The 12329-nt window shown below is 41.5% G+C and overlaps 1 protein-coding gene across 1 annotated transcript in view; it reads right to left on the bottom strand.

Moving 5' to 3' along the window:
• The window catches only part of acbd6 (acyl-CoA binding domain containing 6), a 30644-nt gene extending 18693 nt beyond the window's left edge, over nucleotides 1–11951 (bottom strand). Inside the window, exons 1-6 of the mRNA XM_072389532.1 lie at nucleotides 11470–11951; nucleotides 11193–11257; nucleotides 10693–10789; nucleotides 6327–6403; nucleotides 2480–2585; nucleotides 324–413 (exon numbers count right to left, since the gene is read on the bottom strand). Coding sequence (XP_072245633.1) covers nucleotides 324–413; nucleotides 2480–2585; nucleotides 6327–6403; nucleotides 10693–10789; nucleotides 11193–11257; nucleotides 11470–11748 — 714 coding nt within the window. The 5' untranslated portion in view covers nucleotides 11749–11951. The remainder of the gene's footprint in view (nucleotides 1–323; nucleotides 414–2479; nucleotides 2586–6326; nucleotides 6404–10692; nucleotides 10790–11192; nucleotides 11258–11469) is intronic.
• Nucleotides 11952–12329: the final 378 nt, after the last annotated feature.

Raw genomic sequence — 12329 nt, 5'->3', positions numbered from 1 at the left:
ACCACAAATGCTAAATATATATGTATAAAAATGTAATTGTTACCTTTAAAAGTTAAAGGGGATAAAAAGAAACTAGGAGATATCCTGAAGACTGAAGCTTCAGCAGCTTTGACTCCTTATTGACAATAAATTCAGATGAGACATTTACATTTCAGACATTTAATTAATAAGCAGCCTTTGTTCAATGTCATGTTAAGATTTACACCACATTTTTTTCTTCTTCACCAACTGCTCAAGTCTGCTGAAGACCCGCTTAATGAGAACAGCTACATTTCAGACTGAACAAGAAGTCCTCAGAAGAGGAAAAGAAAAATGGAGCTCACCTGACTGTTGATGTCTGCTTTGTGCTGCAGTAAAACAGACACTAGCTCCTTGTGTCCTCTGTCACAGGCCCAGTGCAGGAGAGCGCGACCCTGCATAAACAAGCACTACACTGTAAATGGCACAAAATGCAAACTGAAAAGCATTAGTATGAATTGTGCCACAAACTACAGACAGAAGAAAAAACAAGCCCCACACATAAAGAACATCTGCCTCATTGGCCTTTTCCCACTTAGCTTCCTGCATAAAAAAAAAGACAAACCAGATTTTAATCTGTGAAAATGACACATTCACAACCTCCAAACCTGAGCTCTATAACGACTTGCAGGCAGAGGGAGATACATGGACTTTCCATGCATTTCCATGTGTGTGCATGTAAGACCAGTCGGAGGCTGAAGCACAGACCGAAGACTCCGGGACAAATTGCAGAATCCTGCACAGATTCTGTAAAGCCTGATTGATGGGGCCGTGGGTGCAAAACATGAGCTACCCCCTTCTCCCTCGAACAGACACCCACATACTCACACACTCCTCTCCTTAGGTCTAAGATCCTTGTTCTAATAAAACCACACAAGCTCATTTTTCAGTGAGGCCAATTAGGTAAAGCAAACTCTCCAAGTCCAATTTGGTTGCTTAAATCATATTGATCACCAAGGCTGCATGTTAAAATGGGTACTTATGATACAGGCCAGAATACCAATAAGTTGGCCTCTCTCCCTGCCTTTCTCTTCCAGGTGTTCTGCTGCTGACTGCTGGCCACATTTTCACTGCAGACCAGTTTCTCGATTCACGTGGAACAAACTGAGTTTTTTACATGCAACAAAACACTGAAAGTGTTGCACAGAAAACAGAATCATTGAAAACTGATACCATTCAGTTTCTAAATACATATTGACATGCTTTATTCAAAGAGTAATTCTGCTTCAGTAAATACTTCTCGAACCAAATACACCAGCGTTGGGTTTATTCTTCCCAATCTTGAATAAAAAGTTTTCAAAGGCCCGGAAATGTGAGCAACTTTCTGGTTTTGGAAAAAGCAAAAATGATCATATTATTGATCTGTCAATGTCAGGAATTCATCTCCCTCTAAGAACAATTCAAAGGGTTTTTAAAATATAAATACCTGACATTTTAGTAATGATTTTAAAAAGCAAAAGGTTTTTCTTAAACATTTTCTCACAGAGGAGTACATATTCTGTAATTATGTCATGTTGTTTTCATAAACTTTAATCCTTGTCTTACCCTTTGTATGAAACTCTCTCTTTTGACTTCTTTTTTCTACTTTTGTTTTATTGTTACTCAAACGTAAAGCTAATGACAAACTTGGATTTGTTATTCATGCTAAGAAATAGGTTTTAAATCATTTCTTAATCTCACCAAGAGACGGCAGCGACTTAGAAAACCGTTCCACAATGTGTTTTGCAGATCTACTGCACATTTTAAAGTAGTACGTAACGCATGTAGTGTTTTGGTCACGGACCCTTAAACCGACTGATGGGACACAGGCTCCCTCTGCCTACCAATGATAAACTTCCCCACTGCCCTCTGCTGTTCAGTGAGCAGAGCTACACGAGATAAGAAGTGAACAATGGCTGTGGACAGACAAAGCATTCTCAGCAGTGATCCCACAACCATCTGGCCTTTGACTGTGAACTCAGCAGCCGACTGCCTGTTTATATGAAGAACGGCTGCGATGAAAGAAAGGCGGGGAGTGAGCCATTTGGCCAGACTGATAATGAATCAAGGGCAGATGAATGGATTTCGGGGTCAATCGAGAAATCACCTCATGATGGTAATGACTGTTTCTGCTATTTCAGCCCCAAGCAGCGGTTCCTGTGTGTATGTGCGTGTGGCCACAGAAACAATTATGTAACAATTGCAAAAAGAGCCACATGATCTAGCCCCCCAGTGACCCACATTTTTATGATACATCTTTGATCATTTTCACCTGCCCTTCTGCACAAGGGGGTCAAAGCAAAGCAACGTGCCAGACTGCGGGTACAGATACGGCATTTAGCTAAAGGGCACTTCAACAACAGCATTAAGAACACAAATTACAGTGTTGTCATGGTAATAATAAGTTAAAGCAACTCTAATCCCAGCAAGTATCACACACAAACCACCACAGCCTCACTTTACATTTTTCTTGGCACTGTACCTCTTCATCTTTAGTATTGACGTCCACTTTCTGGGAGCTGATGGCCTTGCTGATGTGGTCGATGTTATTTTCTCTGCAGTAGTCAAAGATGTTCTTATCCTCTTCCCTGAGAGCAATTCAGAGAAAAAAAAAACAGCAAGAGAGAAGCAGAGTCAGCCAACTTCATTTATTTAATGATTTATATGAAGCTCATTAAGACCTGTGGCACCGTCTTAACGGGTTAAAGTGGAGATGACTTTGCTTTGGTTTGACTTGGTGGGTTAGTTCTTTTTGTGCTGCTCATATCTTAGAATATCAAACCGCCAAACCATTAAAAATATTCATTTTCATAATTAGTGTCATAGTTGTGGTTTTGGCTTGCAACAGAAATCGCAGCCAAGAATTTCTGAAAAACCAATTTGGTTGAACTGCCACTTTAACGCCGTTATAGAGGGACATAACAGAAATATATAATTAACAGATCAACATGTATCTTTCCTCGCCATCTCATACTAGAGCAGCAGCTACACGTGCCACATCCCTCGGGGACAGTGGCACACGCCACACACGCGGCGACACCATCCCACCTCTAATTATATCTGTGTGTATCTAATCACCTCCTGGCATTGGGGACAGTAGTGAGTGCTGTGGGGGTGCAGTGAAGGTAGGAGGAGAGATGTTGGGTGAGGGGGAGAGAAGGGCCAAAATCTCATTTAGAGCTTTACGCGTTCCCCTCCCTCTCACCCATCCCAGCCATTCAGATTAATTGAATTTAGTGTGCTATTGTCTGACAGAAACCCCGCAAACCCGACGCTTTTACTACTCCCACGCAGTCACTCAGCCATTCCCAAAGCCAAATCCCACAGTTCCTGTCTCTGAAGCCCACATGTGCTGCTGCACTGGGCCCTAGGAGTCCCTGGGCACACGGCTGCCTCCAGCCATACAGGAGCCAGTGTTCCCCATTTCCCCATGAAGACTGAGGGTGATGTTCAAAGCCCAAACTACTCGTGAACACTCTCAGGGTTATTAGCTGCACACTGCTATTGTACCAATCCTCTGCTAGCATGGTGAAACTAAGATTTGGTCACAAGAACTCAAACACAAACTCATTTTATACTCATTATTCACAGAGGAGGGCGGCTGCTCTGAAACTCACAACAAATCGTGCGGTTTGTTCTTAAAGATTTCTAAAAGTGTTCTCTCTAAAAGCTTAAAGAGAGGGAGACTTGAATTTGCCTCATTAAAATTCAGTCGTCATTTCCAGACCTATGCAAGCAGTACCGTTTCTCCTCCACACGATGCGTACATGCATAAATTGAATAAATACAACAATTTGCTTATGCTATGAATCAAAATTAGAGACATGTAACATAAATTCACACAGCAGCCATTGTGACACTTGAGCACAGTATCTAAGCAAACCAAACCAAACACTAGCTCCAGATTTAGATTCAGAGGTGAATATTCAATTGGATGCAACTTTATGCAGCTACCTGTCACTACCGTTTACAATTTACCTTACGAAATAAAAAATTACAATTGGCTTTCAGTTCTCAAACATCAATATCTGTAGCAGCTTGTAACAAGGATGCAAAATGGTAGTCAGTGGGTCTTGGGTTGGATGTGTACTTATCACAACTGTTGATTCCAGAGAGACACAGATATGTGAAACAATATTCAGGGGAAATTAAACGTTCTGATAAAAATCAAGATCACTGTCTTGCACCCTGTTCCAAAACTGACACATAACAAGACAAAGAAAGTTCCATCGGTAATTTGTTCCTTGATATTCCTCTGCACTTCATTTCTTCCGCTTTTCACCCACATGCTCCATCTCCACCATTTCTCTTGTTCCTTCCCTCCCTCCCTCTCCCCTCCATCCTCTCATCAGCCCACGGTGAATTATGAATAACTCATTACGCTTTTATCACAGCCAGGTTATGTATGAGCGCATTAATTTACATACTCCTGATTACTGCTGCTATGTTTATTCATGAGGCGCCGTGCTGGACCACACCCGCTTCCTTGTCTGATGGCCACTGTGACCCCAAGAGTCCCTGATGTGTGGCCGCCATCCGTCTCACCCGGCAACTAATCAATAGGCCGGCTCATCAGTCTTTCGTTGATGGTCGGACAGGGTTGAAATGACTGATGCATGACATGTATGTGTAAAGCACAATCACACACACACACCTGCTCACACACACACACACACACACACCTTTAGCGGGTTCTTTAGAGCTACATAAGCACCAAGAAATCACAAAAGAAAAGAAAGAAAAGAGGGAACATACAACCGAAAGTTGTTGTGATGATCTTTTATAGCACAGCGAGAACACACATGAATCCACAACACAGGCTATAAACAAACAAATGATTAATGTGGGTCTTATAAACGACATGACATCAACAGCGCCGCAAAGCATGCCGGGAAGGTCACAGGCTACTCTGTCATCACCGGGGCACCGAGGGTTTTTGTAGTTGTGTAAATAGTGTGTGCGCTATGCGTTCACACATGTGCGTCCAGTCCGGTGTAGTGGCAGATATGTCCTTCATCCATCAGGCTTAACTGGTCACAGTGGTAGAGAATACTCATCTACCTGGTCTGAGCTTCACTGATCAACAACATGGCCACACCATCCATCAAACCCATACGAACACCTACACAATCTCTCATCACATTCCCAGTAGGACCCCGGTCCGGGCTCGAAACGTGGCCGAGCTCCATGGAGGAACGAGAAACAATGAGAACTCAAATAACTCAGGTTTGGCTTCCAGCAAAGAGTTCGGACAACAAAGCCTCCAGTGTTTATCGGAATCCTTTTTCAAGGGTGGGTGAGAGAATTACAAATGTAGCATTCAAAGCCTTCTCAATCACACAGTGATCAGCTCAGTAGCCCAGGGATATTGCTAATCAATCCAGCTTTTGTCAATCCACACGCATGCACACGCACACACACACACACACACACACACACGCACACACAGAGGGTGAGTGAGCAGTGCAATTAACTCAGTCTGGTTAACAGGTGCTTACCTGTTTAATATGGAGTGTGTTTATGTGTGAGGAAGAGGAAATTGAAATGCAGCAGAGCAGTGAGTGTGACACCACGAGCAAGTTATGCATGGCTTTGGATGAAAATCGTTGGGATATTTGGCGAAAAGTGTATGCTCACAGGTGTGTGTTTGTGCCATGTAAATGGCTTCCTTCTGACTGGTTTCCCTCAGGGCATTGTTGCTAACCGATATCACCAAGAGGATCCTCTTTCTGGGAAGCCTGCTGCACCCGCTTCACTGTGCTGTGCCCTGCGTGTCTTCATCAACCCCCCCCCCCCGAAATCTTCTAGTAATTAAAAAGGGAAGACTCTGGGCGCTTCTTTCCGAGACCGTGCACACTAATCACATGCATCCATTTAGGAAGAAAACCTGCAGGATTCACACATCTCATTTTCATCTTCCAAAAGAGTTCTTTCTGCATTGAAATGAAGATGAGGGTTTCTAAGCTTGAGTAAGTCTGCCAGGCAGAAGTAAATGGAAAATATATTTCATTAACATAAATCATAACTGTATGACGTTTCCAGGCCCTGACTGCAGTTACGGTCTGTTGAATATAATCATACACAGCATCACGATCAGTGGTTAACAATGGCAGCCTTACACTGAGTTGACCTAAGAATGAAAAAAAGAGGTGATTCAGAACTGGAGGAAAAGGGCTTTTACACCCTACTGCACCCTGTAGAACTGAGATACTCCAGATGCTTTTCCATTTCTATAGACCCCAGTGCATCTTTTCTCTGCACATCTGACATAATAGTCGAGTTCAGGTGTTCAGGTGTGTGGTTGTCAGTGTTAATTCTGATGTGCATACCTTATCATCTCCTCCTGGTAAAGAGAACTGACTGCTGCTCCTCCGAAACCTGTTCTCCTTTCTGCTCCTCGTCTTTCCTGTGAGAACAATACAGTACTGAGAAAGAATTACAGGTTAAACATAACATCTAACATGCAGATGAAGGATACGATTCACCAACCGAGTGTGCGATGATGACTCGTGTCAAACAGCAACCCAGTCTACTGTGGCAGCCTATGAGCCTGAGCTGTATGGACAAAGGATTTGACCTCACTGTTTTGTCTAAACCCAAAAAAAAAAAGCGTTGGGCCCATGTTTCCTCCATGAATGGCTGTACCTATCGCCCCTAACCTATAGTCTTTACCGTGTAATGCACGACAAATTCCCATGTGGACTTTCAAATCAACTCTCTGGGGCTTTGGGCATGACCTCATGGCTTATAAATGACCCACAAAATGAATGCAAAGCGGATAAAATATGTTGTGCCTTAGTTTGTGACTCTTGGTAATCTTCTGCGTTTTCAAGGAATTCCATATTGCATTCAGCTCAACAAAGACTTTTATTACCCAGACTATTCTTTGCTAACCAACCTTGACTTACAAAAGAACTCACACAAATCAGATTTCAGAAAATGGGGAGAGTGGGGAGAACATGACAAGAGAAGCAAAACAACTGTGCATGCACTTTTGGGACAACCTAATTCACTTCAGAAACTCAGAATATTCGCTGATGCACTGTCCATGCTCTCCTGCAGTATAATGTAATATAAAGCCAGTGTCTGCTCAACAATTGAGAGGAACAGAGGTCAAATTGTGGCTATTATTCTCTCCCCCTGCTTCTCTGTCTATGCAGTCCTACTTACACCATTTAACTGTTCTTCCAAAAGAATAGCTGCTGCCATGCTGTGGCGCTTTGTTAACTCTAATACAATCAGGTGGCGGGGTATGTGCATTTGCTGGGCTCTTCCCTGGTATTGTGCAACAGCGGGCAGAGTCAGCGAGTATTGCCTCACAGAAATGTGTCAGGATTGGATACGTGGTTGACAGTGACGCTATTAAAAAGGAACACAAACGAGGAAGAAGAGCAAAGGAAAGGAAGGGACGGATGCAGAAAAGGGGGGATGGGCTCAAAGAGTAACAGATTAAGAGTGGCGCAGAGGTGGTAAACTAGTACAAATGGAAAGAAAGGACATTTCGAGCAATCAAACACAGTATAAAGTTACAGAAAACATGTAACAAACTTTCTTTTCAATTCTGTTTTGGAAGAAAAGCAGAATCTCTTTGGGGCAGCGCTTGATTCATTTAGTATATTCGACATATTTTGTTAGCCGAAATGCATGTTTACGGAGTATCCCACGGTGCGGGGACTCTGCACAGCCTGTTATGACTCACTCGTGTGGCCACGACTCATTATTCAGGTGCATTGTTGATGATAGTTGACACAATTATTAGGACACTTTTTGCATATAAAAACTGCATGAAAAAGTTTTTTTTTTTTCCAAAACACACTGGTCTATTCTCACTTTTAGAGTAAGACAGAAAAAATAAGTGAAAGAAAAGCATCTTTGCATCCAGCCACTGTACCTCTGATATTTAAAAAGGGATAATAAGTCAGTAGTATTCAAGCTGGGTGAAGATAGGGTACAGCCTAACATCTAGTGATTTTTTTAAAATCTTTGCTAACGAGTCAGCCTATCAGGTAATTACTTGGAGCACTGACCTGAATAACCACCATGGTGTTTACGAATGCTACAGACTACTTCTTGTACAATTTCTTTAAATGTTTCAACGGATAGCTAATTTAGGAGCAGATGATCAGCCCATAGTCAACAGGAAAAAGTCCATCTAGCATTTACTTTGTGATAGCAGCTCCACACCAGTACCTGGAACATAACAGGTCCTTATAGCTTGGTCTTTCATTTTATTGAGGCTTTTGGAGTTACTTTGCATGTGTTTTTGCAACACTTGTTTGCTTAACAAAGAAATGTATTTATCTGGTGGTATTGCCCCCAAAAAATTACAAGATTGCCGTGTCTGTCTGAAAGATATTTAACAATTACTGACTTTTCAGCATTAGTTCCATCTCCTTTTGGCCCAGTCTTTACCTGGGTTAGTGATGCTAATCTATAAATTAGGAACACTTACAAAATAAGGCCTTAATCAATAAGCCACACCGCTCTTAATTACAGAAATAAATACAAGCTGTTAAAAAACTGAATGAGCATTCAGGTGTAGTAAGATTAAAACACTAATTGTGCAAAACGTTTGTCCAAAACGTTTCTCTTTGAAAACCTCTTTGTTTTTGAGGCATTTCACTTTTTATACAGGTACAAAACAGAACTTACACCTGCCGTCAATATCACTACAAGCTTTTAAATAGTTACTCTCACTCATCAAAATCTATAGGTTAAAATCCCTGATCTGAAAAGGTGATAAAAAACAACACGTGCACAGTTCAGACTGTATTTATGCACCTAAACGTGGCATTCCTTCAGTGTTTTAGCATTCCGTTTGTCTCCCTTTAGCTTGGAAAATGGATTTGTGGAACAGAATGAATTTGTGGAATCACTGTACTGCTGCCACACAACCCTCTCAAAGAACAAATGTGCCCAAAAATACCCAAACCTTACAGCACAATCTGGTATATGTTCATTTTAAATACTTTACTGTGCAAAAACCGCATTATAACTGCAGAGGTTAAGTTTCTACGTGCGCGGAGTCGGCTGTCAGTGTCAACTGCAAGTTGAACGTAAGACACAAGTCCAATTTCAGGGAACTGTCCAAAGAAAGCTTCAGGGAGCAAGCTTGCATAGCTGAGTTGAAAGAAAGAGACCATTCTTAGAGTCTTATGAACAAGACAAAGTTAAAAAATGTGGCTCAAATGGTTGCCTTTATGCTAATCAGACATATGCAAGCAAGACTCCCCAGTGCATAACCCCCACCAAGAGGCATAGAGGAAGATCACTGATAATGATTTGTTTAGCTGTAAGCAAAGTTGGTCATCTTACAGTCCCAGACATACTCAGTGAGAATGTATATCACTGCATATTGAGGACTTGTGCATCAACTTTGTGAACTGTACTGATAGAACCAAAAGCTGTCACTCACAGGATGATATCTCAAAGCACGTATCTAAACTGTACAAGCACGTATAAAACCTTCATGAACCAGCCCCCTACATCACAGCTACTTATAGAAATGGTTTGGAAGGTTTCCAAACCATGCAGACAAAATTTAAAAGACTAAATGAATAAATAAGAACAGCTGCTCTGGAAATGTTTTCAAACAGAACAGAGACAGATTACACAAAGCCACCTCGCAAATAAATACATAAATTGATATGCATATATAAACCATCTTCACAAGGGTGGTCCCTGTTTGCAGAGCTGTGTGGCTGTTTTGAGGAGTGCTGTTTTAGCATTTCCTGACAGTACAGTATTTCACTGAAATGTATACAAACCACAGCTGTGCTGCTTTTGGAGTAAAACAGTGCGGTCTTAAGTGCTACAATGTTCTTGGAAATATATCTTCTTTTAAAACAGTATCCCACCATCTGCCTTGTTGAGTGCTGATAAAACAACTGTTGATCTGAACATCATACGTGGCTATTCTGTTCTTGCTCCAATGATACTGCTTTCCCCAATTCCACAGACAGTACAACATTGTTGTTGTAACGATGTTTTTAGGCTCCTGGCCCACAGGACAGGCTGTCCAGGACAACACGACTCTCTTGATACAGTCTAACAATAAGACGCAGGAGTGGGAGGAAATGTGAGCAGCCATCAAACAAACTGGCAGCAATTCTTCAGCAATAATGCAGCGGTTTGCTGCATTATTTCTATCCTCAAAAAAATCTGCTTGAGAAAAAATATGACTTTGTATTTTTGATGCTGCGTGTGCAGAAAAATCGGCCTCTGTAAGGTAAAAATAATAATAATGCAACGCTGGCATCTACTGGCAAAGACACTGCACTACATTCAACATGCTTGTATATTATCTTCATCTCAGTGTGGACCTCTTAACCCAAAGCCTGTCTTAATTACCATGGATTGCAGGGTGTGAGGTATTCATTATTGAGCAACATTTTGTTATCAAATGAAGTTGGTGTTATAGACAACACTGTCTGTCTATGAACAGTGACAAACCGAACAGACTTAGGCAAGAGAAGTACACAAGCCACCAAAAAATCCCTATTCTAGGTATATATATATATATATATATATATATATATATATATATATATACACACACACACACACATACATATATATACACACACATCCATGAGTTCAAATGATTCAGTTCCCATTATGTGTTCTGTCAGAAAACCCAGAATAACATAAATGATCAGCTCTTACTTCTAAAAAAGTAATAGAGGCTCTCTTTACCTTTGTGCTGCCTTCAGGGTCTAACACATTAACACAGGAAATGTATTCTTGCATTGCTTGCTCTGCCTCCATGTCTCCAAGCTGTTTCCAGGCTTGCCTGTGGTGACAACACAACAGGCATCACAATTAGTTTTTTTTTTTTTTTTTTTTTAATACTGGATACTGCAGTGAAAAAAGTATCTCAAAGCTGAAAAAGCATCCCAAACACTGAGTCAAAGATTCCCTGGAGAGCTCTCATTCAAAATGCGACAGCAACTTCAAAAAGCTTGTAAGTTTTCTTTTCACTGAATTTCAAGAAATATACTATTTAATATAATCTGCAGGAAGGTGTTAATTAAAAGTGTTTTAATTATTTTTGTTTGTTTGTTTTTTTTTACATGTAAGCCATCTTTCTGTCTGTCTGTCTCTCAAACACACAGATGCCCTCCTGTTTCCATTTACAGTAGATACAAACTACTGTACGTTTACTGAAATATGTTCTCAAAAAGTTGACCACCTACCATTTTCTCTGTCCTTCAAAATCGAAGAAGCCAGGTTTTGATGTATTGCACTTTCCCACCTTGACCTGTGGCCCAAAAGAGAAATGATTTAGCTGGTGTCATATTTGCTGAGTTGAAAAGACGAACAGAAACTTACAGCTATGGGCCTGACTCATCTTTACCCACAGAAAACAGATAATGTTGAAGATCCAAAGTATGTGGCTGACATCTCATCTGAAGCCACAAGGTTCCAGTGCTTAAATCCGAGACGTCCATAGTGTCATTTAATCCCACTCACCTGTTTGTAGCGGGCGTACAGATAGAGCAGCTGGTCCCTGCTGGCCGTCTGAATCAAATCTTTGACACGGTCAGCTGCAGACTCAAACTCCCGCTCCAGCTCATCTCCCTCCAGTCGGTCCCCCATTTCCATGGCGCTGCAGTCAAATTTATCCAAACCCAAGTCTGAGTCCGAGTCCGAGCCCGCTCCTCCGAGAGGTTCCCCTGTATCGGGCCGGGCTGGATCCGTACCCGAGCCAGTCGCAGTGTCCGGAGAGGACGACGGTGAACCAGAAGCCATTGTTATTGTCTTATTGTGCCGCCCCGGACGACGAGAACCGCAGATCCGCGTGAGAAACGTTAAAGCGAGCGTAGAGTAGCTGTGAAATATAAATGTGTTGAATGGGTATTTCCGCGTTTTTAATCCGTTTTCGCTGAGATTCCGCGACAGTCGGATTTATTTCTACCTCTTGTCCATCTCTGGTACTGTCGAGTAAAATCGCCGGCCTCGCTTATTGCCAGCAAGAATAGTTCCGGCGGTTCCATTTCTGTGAGAGGCTGTGCCGCGTGTCGCTGGTAAGGCTCAATAATCACTTCAGAAACCGAATAAATGAAGACAAAATCTAAAATCATGTTGTCAGTATACAGGCATGTTTATTTTAAAGTAACATGATCAACATTAAAAGAAAAAAAAAGCTTTTTGCTATTTCGATGAACGTCTTTTTGTTGGTTTGTTTTTAAGATTTTACGTTCAGTAGTTATCAGCTAAATTAACTTGGAGTGAACTTACTGATACTTTGTATTGAAAAAGTTTTTTTTTAAATGTCTTTAAATGCAACTTGTTTTTGCTTTACCATGTAAAGTTACTATAAAGTTACATTT

The sequence above is a fragment of the Leuresthes tenuis genome, unplaced genomic scaffold (genome assembly GCF_036924035.1).
Source record: "Leuresthes tenuis unplaced genomic scaffold, fLeuTen1.0.hap1 SCAF_7, whole genome shotgun sequence".
Taxonomy (NCBI): domain Eukaryota; kingdom Metazoa; phylum Chordata; class Actinopteri; order Atheriniformes; family Atherinopsidae; genus Leuresthes; species Leuresthes tenuis.
This window is presented reverse-complemented; position numbering and strand designations above follow the sequence as displayed.